Source organism: Agelaius tricolor, unplaced genomic scaffold (genome assembly GCF_023055355.1).
Source record: "Agelaius tricolor isolate 1412-34295 unplaced genomic scaffold, bAgeTri1.0.p SCAF_4, whole genome shotgun sequence".
Classification (NCBI taxonomy): domain Eukaryota; kingdom Metazoa; phylum Chordata; class Aves; order Passeriformes; family Icteridae; genus Agelaius; species Agelaius tricolor.
Window position 1 is genome coordinate 39,373,230 of NW_027269264.1, and position 20,166 is coordinate 39,393,395.

General features: G+C 38.2%; 1 protein-coding gene across 1 annotated transcript in view; it reads left to right on the top strand.

Annotated features, from left to right (window-relative positions):
- The first annotated feature begins 1,714 nt into the window (after positions 1-1,714).
- PDE4D (phosphodiesterase 4D) overlaps positions 1,715-20,166 on the top strand; it is a 354,696-nt gene continuing 336,244 nt past the window's right edge. Inside the window, exon 1 of the mRNA XM_071425362.1 lies at positions 1,715-2,202. Coding sequence (XP_071281463.1) covers positions 1,838-2,202 — 365 coding nt within the window. The 5' untranslated portion in view covers positions 1,715-1,837. The remainder of the gene's footprint in view (positions 2,203-20,166) is intronic.

Below are 20,166 nucleotides of genomic sequence, written 5' to 3' on the forward strand. Positions count from 1 at the left end.
ATTTATTATTTTCTTGGGGATTTTTGCTGAAATGAACAGTTTTTAGGGCAGGTGAGAAGACCTGAAGGGATTAATTCTAATGCAGTACTTCAACTTCTTGTGCAAGTATTGGCATTTTATTGTACAGGAGGTTGTACTTCTACTGCATGTACTTGTACTGTACTTATACTGCTTGTACTTCTACTGAAGGGATGGTGTGTGATTACCAGCATTATCTATGAACTCATGGCTCAAAGAAACACAGGCTGAGAGTTTTGCCCAACAAAATCTTGTATGTATGTGTTTAGAGGGTGAGTCTTAATTTTAGGAGCACTGTATGTTTAGAAAAGAAGGCTGACCTTTAAGATGGAGAATGGAAAAAAAAGTACATCAACACATTAAAGAATTTTCATAAGTGTATTTTGCTTTAATAAAAAATTAAGTTCAGAGAGAAATTTATGAGAATTAAGACGATTGCAGACCTGTGAAGGAAAGGGAAAAGGATTGGCAAGACCAATTTTATGATTGAGGAAGTATAAGTTGTGCATGAAGCTAATCAGAACAATCTAATGAGTAGATGATCACTGATTACAAGAAAATGTATGTTTTTGTAAAGATACTGTAGGAGAGACATTTTTGCAATGCTTTCTTAGTACTGATTAGTACTGCTTAGTACTGATACTCTGGCAAACAGAATAGAAACACCAAGCAAATTCATATTAATAATTTTCAAATGAACACTTGCATGTGTCCTTTTCATATTTTATCAGGAGGGTGGAGATTATAATTTTGCTCTGAATAACAACTGCTAGATTTTAGAATATTACCATACAGAACACATACCAATGTTTAAAAAAAAAAGGTAACATAATAAAATTAATTCCCTTCCAGTGTGAATTATTGGTTGTACATGGGCACAAAAGAATTTCAAATTTAAAACTAATTAAAAAGATCTCTTTAGTACAAAATACCTCTTCTGTAGATCTTAACTTTAAATAATTTTTTCCCGCGGCAGTTACAAAGTCCTGAAGCTAGTGGTATGTCATATAAAAGCTTCTCTGTAGCAGTAGGCTCAGCATCGCTATAATTAAACCTTCCTCGCCTTGATTTGCAGCCAGTCTTACTCCTTACAGGGAGGGAGCTTACTCATCAGCGAAGACAAGACCAAGGGAAGGTTTCAAGTTGGGAAACACGATTTCTGAACCTGATGTGGACTGGAAGCAGGATATAGGAAATAAGGAGTGGCGGGAGGGGGACTTTAAGTAGCGAGAACCCATTTTTAACCCACCTCAAAGTTCTCGGTGAACAGGGGCGCGAGCAACTTTGCCACCTGCTGTCGCCCGGCGGCGAGAGTCCCTCTGGAGGGAGTCCTGTCCGGCCAGCAGCCACGGCCTCAGAGAGGGAGAGGGGCGCCTCAGGAGGGGCGGGCTGCAGCATCAGCGGCACTGACCCCCTCCGCATTCACTCCCGGTCCCATTCCCATCCCCGCGCCCTGTCGGCATCCTCATCGCGCATTTTCCCACCTCCCGCACACCCCAGCGCCCTCTGCCCCAACCACCGCCCCCTGTCGGGTCTGCTCTCCGTCGCCCGGGCTCCAGCCTGGCTTTAAATATTTCCGAGCGGGATGCCAGCCCCTCCTCTCCTCCTCCTCCTCCTCCCCCTCTCCCCGCCTCCCCTCCCGCGGAGCAGTCAAGAACCGGCGGCGCGGCTGCCCCAGCCGCTCCCGCAGTCGGGCGAGGGGTGGCGCGGCAGGAGCTGTCCAACTTTTCAGCACAGTTTCCTCGCCGCTGCCCTCAGGAAGGAGGCAGCCGCCGCCCCTGTCCGCACGCCCGCCCGGCGCGGCCCGACCGCCGGCAGCATGGAGGCGGAGAGCAGCAGCGGCTTGTCCGCGATGCCCAGCGGCAGCGACGGCGGCAACGACGGTAGCGGGGGTCTCAAAGCCCCGAAGCATCTGTGGCGGCAAGATCAGCACTACCCACCGCAGCTGCGACAGCACCAGTTCCTCCAGCACCAGCAGCACCCCGGGCAGCCGCCGGCGTCTCCCGTGTCGCGGGGCCGCTGCCTGGCCGGGGCTCGCGTCAGGCACCGCGGCTACTCCGACACGGAGCGGTACCTCTACTGCCAAGCCATGGACCGCGCCTCCTACGCCGTGGAGACCGGCCACCGGCCCGGCTTGAAAAAATCGCGGATGTCCTGGCCCTCCTCCTTCCAGGGGCTCAGACGGTAGGAGAGGGCTTGGCCCAGCGCTCCGGCCGCGCGTGTGGGGGGTGCGGCGGAGGAGCGCCGCTCCCGGCCGCGGGGACGGGATTCAGCGGGGTGGGCACCGCGGGACTCCCGTCCGACCGGCCTGCCTTCCGCCGGCGGCAAGGATAAGGAACGGGCACCCTACGGTTGCGGAGGCTCCGAAAGGGAGGTGGGCTCGGGGTGCGCAGCCGTGCTGGGGACCCCGGGCTGGGACGCTGCAAGGAACCCCCGGTCAGGGCTCGCCTGAAGCGGGCGTGACCGGGGCACGGGCGGCGCCGCGTCGTCCCGTACACGCCTGTCTGTGGGTGGAAAAGCGGCCACGAAACACGTGGGTGGGAGCGGGACGGCGTCTGTGCCGGCACGGAGCCGTGAGCGGGGCGGGCAGCGGGGCCGCGTTTCTCTGAGCCCGGCGCCGCTCCGCTGCCTCCCCGGCTGCCCCTCCTCGCTCGAGCTGCCCGCGCTCCCCGGGAACCTTCAGCGCTGCTGCCGAGCGGGAAGGACGCAATTCGTGTGATGTTTTCACAAAGTTAAAATAATGAGAGCTCTGGGGGGTGGGAGACAGTCTGGCAAATCCAGGGTTAGGGTCCTGTTAGTTTGAATGGGCTTAGTTGAGAAAATAGGCTAATGGTTTCTTAGCCAGAGGGAGGACTCCGTCATCTACTAGTCTATTGTTCCCCTTTAAATGAGCTGTGGGTTTATTTTTCAGTGTGTAGCTTACCAATGCCTATTTTACCCTTGATGGCTGTAACAGGCATCTGTTTTAAAATCAAATTCTCTGTCAAAATCAGAAAGATGTTGAATCTGAAAAATCAATTTATTATTCGGACTTCATATTTAGTAGCTGGAACCACTTCCTTTGAGTAGAGAGACACACGCTTGCACTTGAATTTTAAGCAGACATTGTGAATAAAGGATTTATGGAGAGAATGGTGGGCAGAGGGACAATACTTGATACTGAGGGACTCTGTAGATTTTTGATTGCCTGGATAATCAGATTTTTATAGCGTGATATGCTTGATGAATAAATAATAGAATCCTTTCTCAATGAAGATTGCTTTGTGTGTTTCTGTGGTGCACACCGCATTCTTTATTATGGAGCCTTGGCCATAAATCTGAAAAAGACATACTTGAATATACTCTGGCAGTGTTAGCTCTCTTTCTGCCTAACAGTAACTTCATGTCCACTTCATATATGATTAAGAAATAAAAAGAGATCCAGCAATTGTAAACTAGAACTATATTTTCAAATAAGTAATCTTTAAATATGTCTTTTAATATCTTTGGTTTCCACACAGCTGTTCTGTTGCTGCACGTTTGTATCCCTTCTGTAAACTCGTTCTTGTCTGAAGTTAACGATGTTAAATTTTTCACCATGTAAGATTGGAAAGAAAAAATAAGATTCAAAAATTAACAAATGTTCAATTTAAAGCTTTTTCAATACATTCCTGTTTATTTTATATAAAAAAAACCTTCTAGGGGTCTAGTATTTTTGACATTTAAGACAGAGTGCAGAATTTCTGTTTTGTAATGGCAAAACAGCTTAATTTTTATATATCATAATGGTTGGCTTGAATATATTCAGCATTATTCCATAAGTGATTAATTATTGAGGGGGTACTAAGTCAAGGTGGAAAGGGAGAGTACACATACTATTTCTTCTATTTGGATTTCAGGGCCATTTTTAAATTACAATTCACATGACAGCTGTTTAAATGGGAATTAAAACTTCAACATGAAAAGTATTTTTGTTTTTTAACTCTTCATTCTATTTCTATTCAATTAGCATAAAAATGTTGTTTTGACAAGACATGCTGCTTAACTGAGGTCACTGAATTTTATTTTAATTTTATGGGATTAGTAAAAATGCTTCAGATGTGCTTCCCTTTTGGAAGTAGTAAAGCAGAGTAAAGAAGTTCAATATAATTCACCATCAAATGACTTTCTTAGAATAAAGTCTCGCAGTAAAACATCTTGAATGAAGCAAACAACTATAGTATGGAAACGCAAAGTGAACTGTAACAAATTGCTTTACAAATATATTCAAGAAATATCAGAAAAAGGGTGGTCTTTCCAGGAGTTTCATTTCAAGGTTTCCGTCAATTGCTACTTTCCCCCGCTTTTTTGCATAAAAAGCAAAGAAAAATATCTTCTTATTCTTGTAAAAGCAGTGACCTGCAAAAACCTCCAATATTTTTGTGGAAGACACCTGTCTTTTTAGAAGTATTGCAGTTCCCTTTTCGTATTTAGACATTTTTATACTTCTCCCCTATTTAAACTGTTTTCAAAAGAACATTCCTGAATGGATTTCTTTCCTTTGGATTTATTGTGGTGTAATGAGACAAGCTTGTATTTCAGAGGACCTCAAATTACTCTGAATATGGTGGGTAAAACTGTCTAGAACTGGGGAAAATTGTGTATAAAAGTATGGAAGATGCATCAAAAGATAGGGGTAGTATAATGCACTGATGTCTCAAATGTCAAAAAATTAAATCCGTGTAATTGTTTTTCCAGAATTTATTTTGTTTCACTCTACACATATCACATTTCTGAAAACCTCAATGAAAACCATAAAGGACACTTAATAAACCAAATATGCAACTTTGAAGTATTTTTTCTTTTAAGTTTGGTAGAGAACTTAAAAATATGTAACAGTTGTATTTTTCAAAAGAAATGAGAAGGAGAAATTACATATGTTACAATTTGAGTTAGAACTGACTAGTACATCTTTATTCAAACTGAAGAGAATTTACATTTAAAAGGCAAAATCAGCTAGCATAGATTCTAAACTATATTAGTTGAAAAACACTATGTGCTTGTAGTTTGTGATACTAACTACTGCTTATAATCACTCCAATGCTTTCTCTGTCTCTTCATGACCATCACTAACTTTGCACTCAACTTATTTAGAACACTGCTGTAGTGACTTCAAGGAATACAGCAGCATTTCTTTATACAGAAGGATATGTCAGGATCATCGACTAATGTATTTTGCATAAAAGTCAAGATTATTCGTGCATTTTTAAATTAGAAGGTAAGTGTTTTTAATTCTTATACACAAAAGCTGCACAAAAACCAGGATAGTCAAGAAGATGATTGTGATTATCTGTGATCTGTGATCCGGGGGTTTTTGCCAGTTTACTGTGTGGTCTTGTGCAAGTCATTTAATCTCTCTCTGACAATATTTTCTCTTATGTAAAAGAAAAACAGGGGTACAGAAACAGGGTAATTACAGATTCATGCTAAAGTGAATTTTTAGATCACAGAACAAAAAGAACTATGTAATAATAAATAGTAGTCGTGGAATTGAAAAATAAATACTTCGACTCAAATAATTTTTCTAGTCAATAACACAAAATACTCCGTGTAATAAATTAAGCTACTGTGGTTATCTTCATAAATTTCAGGTACCTCTTCACGCATAATTAGCACTGTTGTGTGGTCTATATACACAGGCTAGTTGTTTAAAGAAAACCCCACCTGGGCATTTTTAAAGTCCATTAGTCATATGTCAATCAAATCATCTTGCCATATCATCTTTCTATGTTCTATTTTTCACTACTGAAATTTCAGACTGAAAAAATTAGAGAACAAACACCATCAGTCTTAATTCCACTAGTCGTGGAATTTCCCAGGATGTTGTATACTTAAAATAAATCTTAGTGTCCTAATTTCTTTTTGTCACGTTTCCCAGGCAATTATTACTTTACAATATATCCTCTGTAAATTTTATCTCCAGTGTTGTTTTGGCCTAGGATTTCACAAAAACAACTTTTCATCAGTGCTTAAAGATAAACATCCATGCAATGGTGAGGCAGCACTAGGTTTTACAATCCAGTAATCCTTGTGTTTGTTCCCTATTGCTGTCTGTTTAAAAAACTAATTTCATAAGTGAAAAAAAGTTTAAGAAACTACTTTCATTAAAATTAGTTGCTGTCAAAAAAATCTACTTGCTCTCTTTCCATTTCATGTATGGGACCCGGTCTGACCAAGTAGCATTCGCTACTGCATTGCTTACATATGAAGATTGCTCTAAAGTATTATTTTTCTTGAAGTGTCAATCTTGTCCTTATACCACCCAATAATAGCTAATAAACCAGAATAACTCTCAAAATTGAATGCAGCATAATATTTCTGTTGCCCAGAGGCTTTATTCTCTATTAGGAGAAGAAGGGAAGTTTATGAATTAATGTCTCAACTTTCTGAAGTCTGGGATATTGTATACCACTCTAATAATTTAGATAGATTAACTCTTGGGCTTTGTAGCTACATATGGAGCTATAAAAAGAATAGCTACTTTGCAAATCTGTTTGGTTCTCCAATAAAATGCACTCCTCTTTCCATCCTAGGCCCCATTCCTTCCTCCTGCTTGGTTTGGAAAGCTCCTCTTCATCTATTATATCTTAGCTACTTCCACACAGACAAAAGAAAAGGAAGAAGAGTGTTTTCTAACTTACAGGCCCATAAATAACACTCTCAGAATTTAGCAGCAGTTTCTAATTTAGAATTTTTTTGTTTACTTGTTTGGCAGTGTATTATTGCTTTGTTTACTACTACAGAGTACTAACACCCAAGATGTTAAGATAATTGGCATATGGTATCCCTACTTCAGAGACACAAATAAATTTTACGTCTTAGTAAACATTGTTGGATTACTGTTCTTTTTAATTGTGTGTCGAGATAAATGAAATAAGAAACTCATGTTGTCAATATTTTAAATAAGTGACTGTTAAGGGTGTTATTTTCATGTTTTGAAAGGCTTACATTTTCTGATTGTTAAGAGTTGTGTGACCTGAACTATATGAGTAGCATTAATTTTCATGCTGCTGGAACTTGTAAAAATACGAGCTTTTAAAATTCACATATTCAAATATATTTTAATATGAATGTTGCTGAGAATGAATGGTTCAGATTTCTTAATTTAGTCAGTATACACCTGATAATTTAACAGGACAATTTATTCATAATCAAACAGAGAATAATCAAGATTTAAACACTCTTTAAAAAGATGTGGCTATATGAAGTTCTACTTAAAATTATTAACATAACTGTTTTATATATTCCTATATTTTAAATAGGCGTTAATATAGCAATATTATTTGAGTATTAGTGAAGATGTCCATTGGACACACAAGCTCATGGTGTCAGGTCAGTGGTGCTCAGCTGATGTTGTAAACATGTGGAGACAGGAGGTGCACAGTTGAAGAGTAATTTAGATGGAACTTTTGTGTAAAACACTAAAAGAACCTTAGTAGTTTTCTATAAAAGTCATCTTCAACAGAGTTAAGTAATTTTAACTGCATTGTAGACTTTCTTTAGAGAAGACTTTGGAGCTAGCAGGAGAACCTGTGAGATTCATGTTAAAACTATGAGTGTGAGAGGAAGCTGAGGACATACAAGAAAGCACGGCAATATTATTTGACTGCTAAATAGTTTGTCTCAATGGACAAGTTCCAAGAATGAATTTCTTGCTACTGGAAGGCGAAGGTTTAATGAAAAAGAGTGTTGGACAAACATCACTCTGTGTCAGTTGACAGGGTGATCTGAAAGTAGGTTGGTCCTTGCCAATGTGAAGAATGTCAATGTTCCTTCCCCATCGTCAGTATAAGGTATTCAGCAGATCTAGAAGAGATTAGCTTTATTTTCATGAACAAGAATACAGGTTATTTCTTAGAACAAGAGGATTTTTTTGGTAATAGAGTGGATCTTCCGCCATTTCAGGATCAAATCCAAAGCTCTTCTTGTAATCTAAAGAAACTAGATTCAGTAATTAGAAATTAAATTTAGTATTGCGTGTTTAGACTGCATATTTAAAGGTGACAAGGTGACAATAACATTTGATAGTAGGAATGAAAATGTGCAGATAAGATTTTAAATTCTGTTAATGTTTATTTTGATCCTGTTACCTGCATCTCTTCCTTGATGGGCCTTGAAGGCCCTAAGTTACATATAGCAAGGATTACAGGAGGGAAGCAATAGCTGTCTACTAATAGCAATTACTAACAGCAGTTGGTAGCTAGGACATGTCCCACATTGTTCATTCTCCAAATTCTTTTCAGAGGTATCTGTCCTATCTCCTGTGTGTTCCTAATGTTTTAGTGTGCTCTGCTGTGGAGATGTCAAACTAACCCTTTAGCTTAGTAATGTGGCTGCCATTGCACATATGTGCCTGGCTACTTTCAGTTATTTTAAATAGGTCTGTATTACAGTGTTACATGACAGTATTTGTGCCAAAGTTGCAAAGTATCTTTTAGTCAAAGTATCTTCCAGTAAAGAAAAATAACCACACACTGATGATAAATAAGACAAATCCACCTGCTCAGGTGACTTTGCACATGCAAGCAAATGTGAAAGGGCCAAAGAGAAATTATGGATATATAGCACTATACAATCATGGAATCATGGAATGATTTATGTTGGAAAGGACCTCTGTAAGTCATTTGGTCCAACCATTGCTCAAAGAGGGTCTGTTGAGAACAGATTGCCCAGAGCAGTGTTCAGTTCAGTCTTGAACACTCCCAGGAAAGGAGGTTCTACAGTATCTCTGGACAAACTGCTTCAGGATTTGACTATTCCATGGTAAAACGCTTTTCCACTATCTAGTCAGAATTTGCTGTGCTCTGACTTGGATCTTTTGCTTCACATGATATCACTGTGCACTTCCAAGAGACTCACTCCATCTTCTTTGAATCCATTCTCTGATCAGGGAGGCAGCATAGTTCCCTTGGTGCAGTCTTACAAATGTGTAATAGCAATTTCACAGGTCTACGGGGAAATGTAGTGTTCTTAGTGTTGTTTTCAATGCCATTTATTACATACACAGCAAGAGGAATGACTGATTCCTTTGGTAGATTAGTTTGCATAGACTATCCCCTCACTCGCTCCTTGTCTGGGATCTGTAACATCTCTCTGATTTCATGGGGAGAGTTCAGCTGCAAGAATACTCAGGAGAAATAAAGACAGGAAAATACCACTGTGATTTCCAATCAAATAGTTTGTTGAGGACTTTAATATGTCTCAGAGATGTTATGAATATTTCCACGCTTGTTCCTCCTGCCTTGGCCCAGGTGATCTAAGGCCTATACAGCTTCAGACAGGAAAAATAAGCATGATGGGAATGGTTTTCTCTGGCCCATCCATCCACCCTTCTAATTCCAGAAATTAAAACAATGAAAACCAAACTTCATTCAAAAATCTCTGGTCCAATACTTGAACCTGTGCTCTGACTGCTGAGCTTGACTTTCTGTTACCTCCAGTTTCTGAGGTTTCAGTTATGCCATTCTAAGGTTTTGGTTTTCATGACACAATGCCATGAAAATTGAAGATTGCAAACTGGGTTTTGAAACCCCAATTACTTTTTTCTTTTTGCCATTGGCATTATAAGCTCTTCCAAAAGATGTTTCAAAATTTGGCCTCCCTGGGAAGAAATTGTTCTTGACTGTGCAGTGTAGAAAACTTCTCATAAGCTTATCTCACACAACAAGAGAAGCCTAGAAGGGAAAAAAAGTGCAAAAATCTACCATATTTAAGGACTTGAAAGTCACTAGAAAATTCAAAATGTATGTGATAAAAGCTTAGCTTGGTTTAGTTGTTCCTCCTGGACCAAAGTCTTAGAGCATTATTAACACAAAAAAGTAGTAGTGTAAAATGAGTGCTTGGTCATATATGAGGGGAGTAATAAAAACCTCAAAACATCCAGGAATTATTGGGTGTATATTTGAACACACACACAAAGACTACTAAAACAAATTCAGTCACAGAGAATTAAGTCCAGCTCTGTAAATTTAGAGGGGTTCAATTAATAATAAGTTCTTATTGAATACAGAGCTCATAAGGCAAAGGTTTATTTTCCACTCTTCTAGGATATGTTATAACAGAGGGGTGAAAATCTCATGTCTGATTCTGGAACTGAGAAACCATTGGATGATCATCACTCAGTTATCACTACAGTTTTTCAGACCTGTATTTTGGCATGTAGTCACATTTGTGCTTGTTTACATCAGATGATCATAAAAAGTAATGAGAGTCAGAGCAGCTGCTATTCAAATAACCTTTCCTGTGTTTTGGAAAGGTAATTAGTTGTTTATCTTTGTTTTCAATTATTTTCTCTACACCCATAATTTTAGGTTAAACTCATAAACTTCCTCTGTTTTTTTATTTATTTTTTTCTCTCCACTTAGGAAATGAAATAGCATCAAGTACTTCAAGGCAAAGTTAGGTTCTCAAGAAACCGAATTTTTATAGAAGTGAAAAGACATGCTACTAGTGAGAAAGTATATGGAGGAAGGATAAACATTCTGTTGAACAGTTTTACTCACTGTTATAATATCGAATAAAAAATACCACAGATTCGAGGTGCTTTTTTATGGATGCACTTGTGGGTGCTCTTCTCTCTCTCCCTCTGTCTCTCTCAAACAATTGAGAGAACATAAAATAAAACATTACTAATGTCCTATCCAATGACAGGATAAAGGGTGGCTGGATGTACATATGTGCTCCAGGAACTGATGCTCATATAATTTCCCTCTTTCTACTTAAAAACCTTAGATTATCAACAAGTCAATTTCTCTATGCAGGAATGTTCTAGGAATTTTTAGGCATAATCTGTGCTTGGCTGAGAATAAAACCAGTTCACAGTTGAGATAGGTATTTTATATATTTACATTGTTTGTAGGGTTTCCCATGTGTGAGCAGAAAAATGTCTCTGGGATACTTAACATTACAAAAATTTCACTAAAGATATATATTATTTTCATCAGTGAGTAAGGAATGCTTGCCTGAATTTCTAATTTCCTTTAACGTGACTTAAAAAAATGTTAAAGAAACGGATAACGTTAACAACTAGTAACACTCTGAGGACACTAAGAAACAAAGATATTGGATAGAAATTGATAGGAGGAAACAGAGCCTACCACCAAATCTCCACTAAAATTGTCTGGCAAGTCTCACCCTTTTTTGGCCAGTGTTCTCACTGGCTTCTGTCAGTCTATCTCTGTAGCAATTTGTTGTCTTTCCTTAGGAAATAAATAAATTTACAGTCATGCTTAATGACTATATCTAACTGTTGCTAACAGTAACAGGAAGGGTGCCCAGCTGGAAAATATAAATTTTCCTAGTGTAGCCAACAGAGCAGTTTAGATGTATGGCAGGAGATTGTTCTGAGCAAAGTAGTTTTCCTCCCACCTTATACTGCCAGAAACTTTACATGTCATCAGGAAAGTAAAACTAAGCTAGCTTCCCGTGTTGATCTCCTGAAGACTATCAGATTTAAGGAGGATTTTGTCTTAGCATTGTATTTTTCTTTTGGAAAGGCTGTACAATATTCAAAGTAACTTTTTGTTAAGGGTATAGCAGACCTTTTATATAGAAATTCTAAAACTGGATGGCAAAAAATATCATCTATTTATTGGCTTAGAATCCTAAAGATGAGAGATTTCATAGCTGGAAGAGAGCTCGTAGAAGAATCAGCTGTACCTGTTGCGGATATTTTCTTTCTTGCTCGCTTTCTTGCTTTCTCTTGCTTTCTCTTCTTCTTTCTCTCTGTCTCTCTCTCTTTCTCTCTCTATTTCTTTTTCTCTCTCTCTTTCTCTCTCTTTCTCTCTCTTTCGTTCCCCCCCCCCCCATTTTTGGTGGTCTAATCTGGTAGTTCCTTTCTTCTACATCATTCCCATTTTTAACTCATACCTTTCCTTTCATTATGTAACATGTCCAAAACTGTTTCAAACCGCTGCGCTGGATGTGCATGAAGCAGAGGCCTATAGAGATTTTTTTTATGCAAGGTATGGCTCATATATTTATCCTAGTTTGATGACTGATTTTTTTTTCCCAACAGCATGGAAGTAGTCTATCATAAATGGTTTTTAATGCACAGTAATGTGAAATGCTCTCTAATAAAACTGCTACCTAATGCTGAAGTTCTGCAGTTTCTACCAGTTGTGTTCTTGCAAATCCCCAAACAGATATTGAGTACTTTGAGCTTGTGAAGCATGAAAAATGCCTATAATCAAAACAGCTTTATTTACATCAAGTAACATGTAGTATAGAGTCTGTAGGAAGCCCTCTTAGATTGCTAAAACTTTTGATGCAACATTTAGTAGTCTATAAACCTCTAGAAGAAAAGCTTGGAACTTGATAGTCCTATTGAAATAGCAGGCAAACATTGATGCTATAGCAGTAGTAGAAGTGTTAGTGTAATATAAGTACATTTTATATAAATATAAAATATTGGTTTTGGTTGGGTTTTCTTAATTGAGAAATGCATGCTCAAAGGAAACAAGCTAAGGAAGTAACTTGAAGTGCCTCTTTTCTTGGGGTGAAATATAAAGAAAATAATTAAATTATTAATCGTTAAATTCTCATGTCTATTTAATAATGTAGCAATATAGCATAATCCAATGAATGGAAACAACTGACTAGTCCTTACATGGATCACACTCAGAAGCAAAATTATATCAGCAACATTTCAACTGTAAAAGTTCTCTATACACTTGTCCAGAATGAGCATTAAATCTTTTTAGACCTATTTAACTTTTAATGAGAAATTTTAATGAGAATAAATGTGGTTGAAAAATTAATGACTAGATCAAGGAAGAAGAAAATTATCAGATATGGCAAATATTTTTTGTATTGCTTTAGAAAACCTTGGTGCCCATAATGCAAATTAAAATAGTTGTTTCTATCTAAATGTAAAGAACCTATCTTCTGTTAAATTTATAGCTGCCGTTAATAAGAGTAAGGAAATGTGATGTGTAATTTTAAATACAGGTCAGGGAAAAAAACTTCGTTTGAGATGATGGTAACAAAACTGAAAGAGCTAGGAAATTAAGCTGATACAGAAAATTAGACTAATGAGCAGATTGAAACATGCATGCATTTTCTGTCCTCAAAATATAGGATATTCAAAAATTTTTATGGGTACATAAATTGGATATTAGCTGAAAAATTATACTTGAGTAGATGTCAATTTATTTCATATTACAGAACTTAGTCACTTATATTCTTGCTTTATATACTTTGGATTAAGTTTAAGGTAATGCATTTTTACTGCGTGCCAGATAGTGAAAAATAAATACTTCTGCTTCCACGACTACTTCCCCTTCCAAGAGCTATGTGTAATAAGCTAATTGAAGTCCAAATTTCAGTAAACTTTATCCATTTAGAATTTTCAACAGGGAGGTGGTAAGACCAAGAGTGCCCAGAGCATTGCTGTCTTTACAAACTTATTTCTAAGGAAAAATGCTTCTGTTAGAACTAAAAGATTTTGGTTTAATATGAGCCTTAACATTGCAAAGCCAACTTCATCACTTGTGTGCTCTTCTCACCAAATAAAAAAGGAGAATCAAAAGAGAGTTATCCAAGATAAAATTCAAATGGTTCTAGCATTTTTTAGCTGTATAGTTTTATTCAAGTAAGAAACTGAATGCTTTTTCAGGATGCTGCTCTGTGACAGCAGGTTTTACAGTCATTAGCAATTGATATGATGGACTGAACACATGTTTTAAATGCAGGGTATCAAGTAAGAATTCTAGTAGCAATTTACTTCCATTCTTACTCCAGCTCAAAGGTACTGAAGTGTGAATTTTTATTTAATTTATTTAATTATTTAAATTTATTTACAGATTTTTGATTCTCCAGTTCTACCCTAATTTGCAGCTCAGAAAAAAAAAAGATTATTGTTGTAGATGGAAAAAATTCCACAACTTTAAATTAAAATAATCAATGAAAATTAATTACGAATATCTCAGTATGAACTTCATGTTCTGAAGAGTTGAATGTATTACAAACTTAGCAAGCAATTATTTAAAATGCCCTGGAACAGCTTGTTTGCAAAAAATATGTTTAAAGTGAGTGGCAACTTCTAAAGTACAACACCCCATTTTCAGTAGAAAAGTAAATAAAGATGCCAGGACATACTGTGCTTTTTGCTGGTTTCCTAAGTGCAAAGACTTTGACACAACAGGTGTAAGTCCTTCGGTATCTGATCCCCACTGTTGTAGTTTCTTGCCTGTAAGAAAGGATATATGTTCAGCTGATCAACTCTTACCCCATATGTGAAAACTCTGTAAGAAAATCGAATATGTTTGTGAATATGTATGCCTCAGCAGGAAAAAATATGCTTAAAGACAGACTAAGGTACTATTAATGTTCTGTTTTCAAAGTCCTTACCATGATATACATGTAAAATTGCATGTCTTGAGCAGAAATCAAAACATATAAAACACTGACTGATATTGAATAGTTTGGAAATGTTGAATTCTGCTTTCCTGTCTGTTATTATAGGTAATAATGATGATTAACTGATTGTGTACTGAACATATATCCATTTCCTTGCTTCTAAGAAATTGTTCTAGGACTTACATAGCTATTTTAATTTATGACATGGATTGTATTAACATTAAGGATGTTATCAGAGATTAAAAAATAAGTTACTTTCAAAATACTTAATTTTCCAGCTGGATCTTTCAGCTTTAATTTTACTTATGATTATATCTTCCGCAACATACTTAGTGTCTCTTTTTGTTATTTAAATATTATTAAATTTGGTTTACCCTAAGTTTAATTTTATACATCTTAAAGAAGATAATTTCATTTCTATAATGCTGTTATAAAATTTAAAAAGTGTTTCTGAAAACTGTAGTTAAAATAACTGCTTTTTCAGTAATTCCTAAAATCCACATTAATAAAATCTAATGCAGTGATTATGCTATTTTGGTGGATCTGAAAGGAACTGGATTAAGTCCAGAGAATTTTTAGTGTTGCGTTTTTATCATAGATTTGTTTAGATTGGAAAAGGCCCTTAAGATTGTTGAGTCCAGCTACTAATCCAGCACTGCCAAGTCCACCAATAAACTGCGTCCCCAAGGGCCACATCTGCATGTCTTTTAAAAATCTCTAGAGATGGTGACTCAGTCTCTTCCCTAGGCAGCCTGTTACATTGCTAGACAACGCTTTTGGTGGAGAATTATCTACTAATATCCAAACCATTTCCTTTTGTCCTCTCACTTGCTACTCAGGAGAAGAGGCCAATCCCCACCTGGCCACAGCCTCCTTTCAGGCAGTGGTAGAGAGCGATAAGGTCACCCCTGAGCCTCCTTTTCTCCAGGATAAACACCCCCAGCTCCCTCAGCTGCTCCTCACAGCACTTGTGCCCCAGCCCCTGCCCCAGCTCCATTGCCCTTCTCTGGACTCTCTCCAGCCCCTCAGTGCCTTTCCTGCAGTGAGGGCCCAGAGCTGGACCCAGCACTGGAGGTGTTCAGTTAGCTCATGTTCAGCTGCTGTCACCAGCATTCCCGGGTCCTTTTCCACTGTGCAGATTTCCAGCTGTGCTGCCCCAGACCTGTGGTGCTGTGTTTGGTGTTTTTGTAATTCAAGAGCAGGACCTGGCACTGGCCCTTGTTGAATGTTGCACCATTGGCCTTGGCCCATTGATTCAGCCTGCCCAGATCCTTCTGCGGATCTCCCTGCCTTCCAGCATATCAACAGTCCTGCCCAACCCCATGCCATCTGCAGAGTGACTGAGGCCACACTCAATCCCCTTGTTCAGATGATCAATAAAGACATTACACAGGACTGACCCTGATACTGCCCCCTTGGGAGCACCAATGGTGACTGGCTGCCAACTGGGTATAGGTCTGTTCACCTCCACTCTCTGGGCCTGGCCATCCAGACAGTTTTTAACCTAGGAAAGAGTGATCCATCCAAGTCTTGAACAGCTGGTTTCTCGAGAAGGATACTGTAGGAAATGGTGTGAAAGGCTTTACTGAAGGCCAGGCAGACAACATCCACAACCTCTCCCTCATCCATTCCGCAGGTCTCCTTTGTTGTAGAATGAGATCAGGTTGGTCAAACAGGAGCTGCCTTTCCTGGCATGGAACTGATGCTGGCTGTTCCCAACCCCCTTGATTGTTTGGTTGCACTTGCTGTAGGGTAACATTCAAGATGATCTGGTCCTTGACTTTCCCTGGACTGAGATCAGTAGTTCCCTAGGTCCTCTTTCTGATCCTTCTTGTAGAGGGGCATCAGGTTTGCCAACATTCAGTCTACTGGGAGCTGCCCAGTTGAGCAGGATGCCAGGTGAATAATGCTTGAATGTGGCCTGGTGAGCACTTCTGCAGGCTCCTCCAGGACCCCTGCATGGATCCCATCTGGCCCCATAGCAGGTCAGAGTGGTCTAAGAGATGGTGACCATTTCCTCCTGGATTATGGGGGCTTCATCCAGGTTCCTGTCCCTGTCTTCCAGTTTAGAGAGTGGGTACCCAAAGAACCAAGTCTTACTAATAAACAGTGAGGTAAAGAAGGCCTTAAGTGCCTCAGCCTTTTCACTAATCAAGGCCGGGAGTTCTCCTTGGTCCTCTTCTTGTTGCTGATGCATTTTTAGAAACATTTTTTGTTGTCCTTTACTACACTAGCCAGCTTAGGTGCTAGCTGGGCTTTGGCCTTTCTAACTTTCTCTCCATATAAGCTCATGATGTTTTTGTAGTGCTCTTGAATTGCCTATCCCTTCTTCCAAAGGTCATGAGCTCTGTTTTTTCCCTATTAGTTTCAGAGTTCCAGCCAAAGGAGCTAGGATAAAATATGGTGGATAAAAAATATATATTTAGCCTACATAAATGAAGATTTAATGATATTTATATATTCTAAATATAGAATTTATTTACTATATAGGACAGCTAGTATAATAAACATATTGTTGATAAAAAACATTTAAATTTATGTTTTGATTAATAAAAATGTTATATAGGTGGAAATTTAAAAATGTAAGATATATTTTGTGTCTTTTACATTATTAGGTGTTACATTTTGAAGCTAGCACAAACTTTTCTCAATTTTCTTGGGAAAAAATCCCAATTTCTGGTACCTTATATATTGCATAAATTTAATTTTACATGAACAGAATGTAGCTGGTTATTCAAAGTGATATGAAGCATTCTTTTATTGAGACACAATATCAAATTTTGGAAGCCAGAAAACATGTATTACTTTCAAAACTGACTCAATAAAAAAGTGGTTATTTATAACCTCTCTATACCTGTTATTAGGCTACTATTGCCTTGGTTTTGGTAGCCTTGAAGCCTCAGATGGAGTGGTGAGTCATTCCAAACTGTCCTGTAATAAGTCAAAAGATTCTAGAATTTAGGTATAGGGAATGGATTGCAGATGCAAGGAAAGGAGGCAGTACTTACGGGAAACTTAGCCTAGATCAGAATTCCAAGGTGTAACAAAAAGATTTCCTTCCATAGATAAACCTTCTTGTCACTTAAAATTGTGGAGACAAACATCTTAGCTGCAGTGTCTTGGAATATTGGATCAACACAATAAATCAGTTTTTAGTATTTACCTAAACAGTGTAATTGAAAAATACCAATATATTGATGCTACATCGATATTGATAATACCAAAAAAGCATCACCCTCTGATTATGTTCATTCTCAGAAGGAAAGCATTTCTCCAGTGCTTGCGTTGTACAGCTTTTAAATTATATGAATTTACATTTCTTCTTCCACTGTTTTATAAATGCTTCTGAGATTTATGAATTTCTGTATGATCTGTGAGCACTTTTGCCTCTTGGCACAAACAGAAGGGTATCTGAGTGAGAGGAAGGTGGTGGAATCAGATAAAATCACCTTTTTAAGAATTACTTAGAGGGAACTTAATGAACTGACCTTTGGGAAATTATTAGAATTTAACACCAATAAAATTTCTGTGTACTGTAAGTGGTGCAGATGCTAATTTTAAGTAGCTTTTATTTCAAAATACTTTAATATTTTTGCTGTTTCAGATGTCAGCCCTTACTTTTGATATTGGAGGATTTTTTTCTGTGAAATACTAATAGTGGATATTACTTGTCATCTGAATAGGATCAATGTATGGCAGGATGTATGGTTTGAAATAAAATCTGCAGTACTTGATCCCATGCTGAATTGTTTACTGGTCAGGCTTAATAATTTGAAGTCATATTCATATATAATATTATCAATATTTTTGCAAATATCAAGGAAAAGCAGTCACTCAGTGTAGAATAATGTGTTAGCTGAGCAAATTACTCTCTGGTGGATTTCTCACTAGCTGTAAGAAGAACATTTCCAACTTGTTTTGAAAACTTGACAAGTGTTAATTGTGAGTTGATATCCTAAGCTGATTTGCAAGTGGGAGTTTTCACAAAGGAAGTAAGATGTAGATAAGGAGGGAATAACTAATGACCGGCCTTGAAAGGAGCAGCTTCTATTTGATGCTGTAGAAAGGGGGAAAAGACAACAGGAGATTGGGTAATTTACTTTGTAGCAGCATTCTATGTGAATAAAGTAGGTATAAATTAATGAGAATCTGGATGTTAGTATCTTTGCAGATGGATAGGAAAAGTTTGAGATTTGGAAAAAGAGTTTTTCATTTCAGTATGCACCTATTGCCTTGCATAGAGCAGTCTTGAGCAAGTATCAGTTACAGAATGTGTTCATGCTCCTAGGCAGCTACGTTCAGTTTTGTTTAGTTAAATAGAATCATAGAATAGCCTGACTTGGAGTGGACCCAAAAGGGTCCTCGACTTCAGCTTCTGGCCCTGTGCAGGACACCTCAGGTATCACACCATGTGCTGGAGAGCACTGTCCAAACACTTCTTGAACTCTGTCAGGCTGGTGCTGTGACCACTTCCCTGGGGAGCCTGTTCCAGTGCCCAGCCACCATCTGGATTAAGAAACCTTTCCTAAACCTCCCCTGACAAAACTTCAGGCCATTTCACTGGCCTCAGTCCTGTCACTGGTGACCAGAGAGAAGAGATCAGTGCCTGCCCCTTCTCTTCTCCTCCCAAGGAAGTTGTAACTAAAATGGGGTCGCCCCTCAATCTCCTCCAGGCTGGAACATCCTTCACCATCTAACCACAACCCTGTAGAGAGGATTTGTGCATCATATGGATTTATTTTGGGAATTCTATAGGCTCTGAGTCATATGCATGTTCTAGTACTTGATGCCTTTTATTTCCTATTTATTTTTCTAAATATTTTTGGTTTATGATGTATTTCGGTAGGAATCCTATAGCATGATTTTTTGATAAATATGAAATGGTACTTATGCTGTTATCTATTTGTAAGTGAAATGTGAAAAAAAGCCCTGAGGGATGTCTCCCAGTATGTCTAGAATTTATCTATCAGTAAAAGAGAAACATAGCTCCAGATATTTTCGTAGCATGTTCAGCATTCCAGTGAAACTCTGTGTTTATTTTGCCAGGAAGGTCTGCTATGTCACTAGTATGTGGATGATGATTGTCCTCAACTACCTCACTCAACCATTTTACAATGAGACCCCCACACCACTACATTTTGTCACATTATGGCACATCCTCTACTTTTTTTGTCAAAACCATCACTTTTAGACCTTTTTGGAAAACATTAATATCACAGTAATTAGAGGAAATTTGTAAACTTGATTTTTCAGGGGTACTTTGAGAAGTGTTAGGTATTTGTGCAACATTTAGATTTATTTTTCTATTTGTAATTCAATTATATAATATTTATATTTATTTCAACTTATTGAAGTAGAATTTATTTCAAGTAGAATATAGTTTATTGAAGTATAATTTATTTCAATTTAATAATTTTTTAAATTTTAATTTAGTGATATTAGAAAGGTATTTCCCTACACTTGACTGGGGAAAGAACTGCAAGTAACTCATTTACAATGAAGTGGGATTACAAACCTAGATTTTTCTAGCACACCGTACAGAGGCTATAGCCTGAAAAGTACCTCAATTATTCATAAAGCCTTCACAAAACTCCCATTTTGAAGGTTCAAAAGTTACTTGCATGAAGATTGCCAGCTAAAATGGAATGATGTGCAAAATAATATTCAAGTTTTGTGTAGATGAATCTCTAGAAAAGTTCCTTTTAGAGTTAACACAAAATAATTTCCTAGTAGGTATGTGAGGAGATGATAGTTGAGGAAAGACTGCAACTG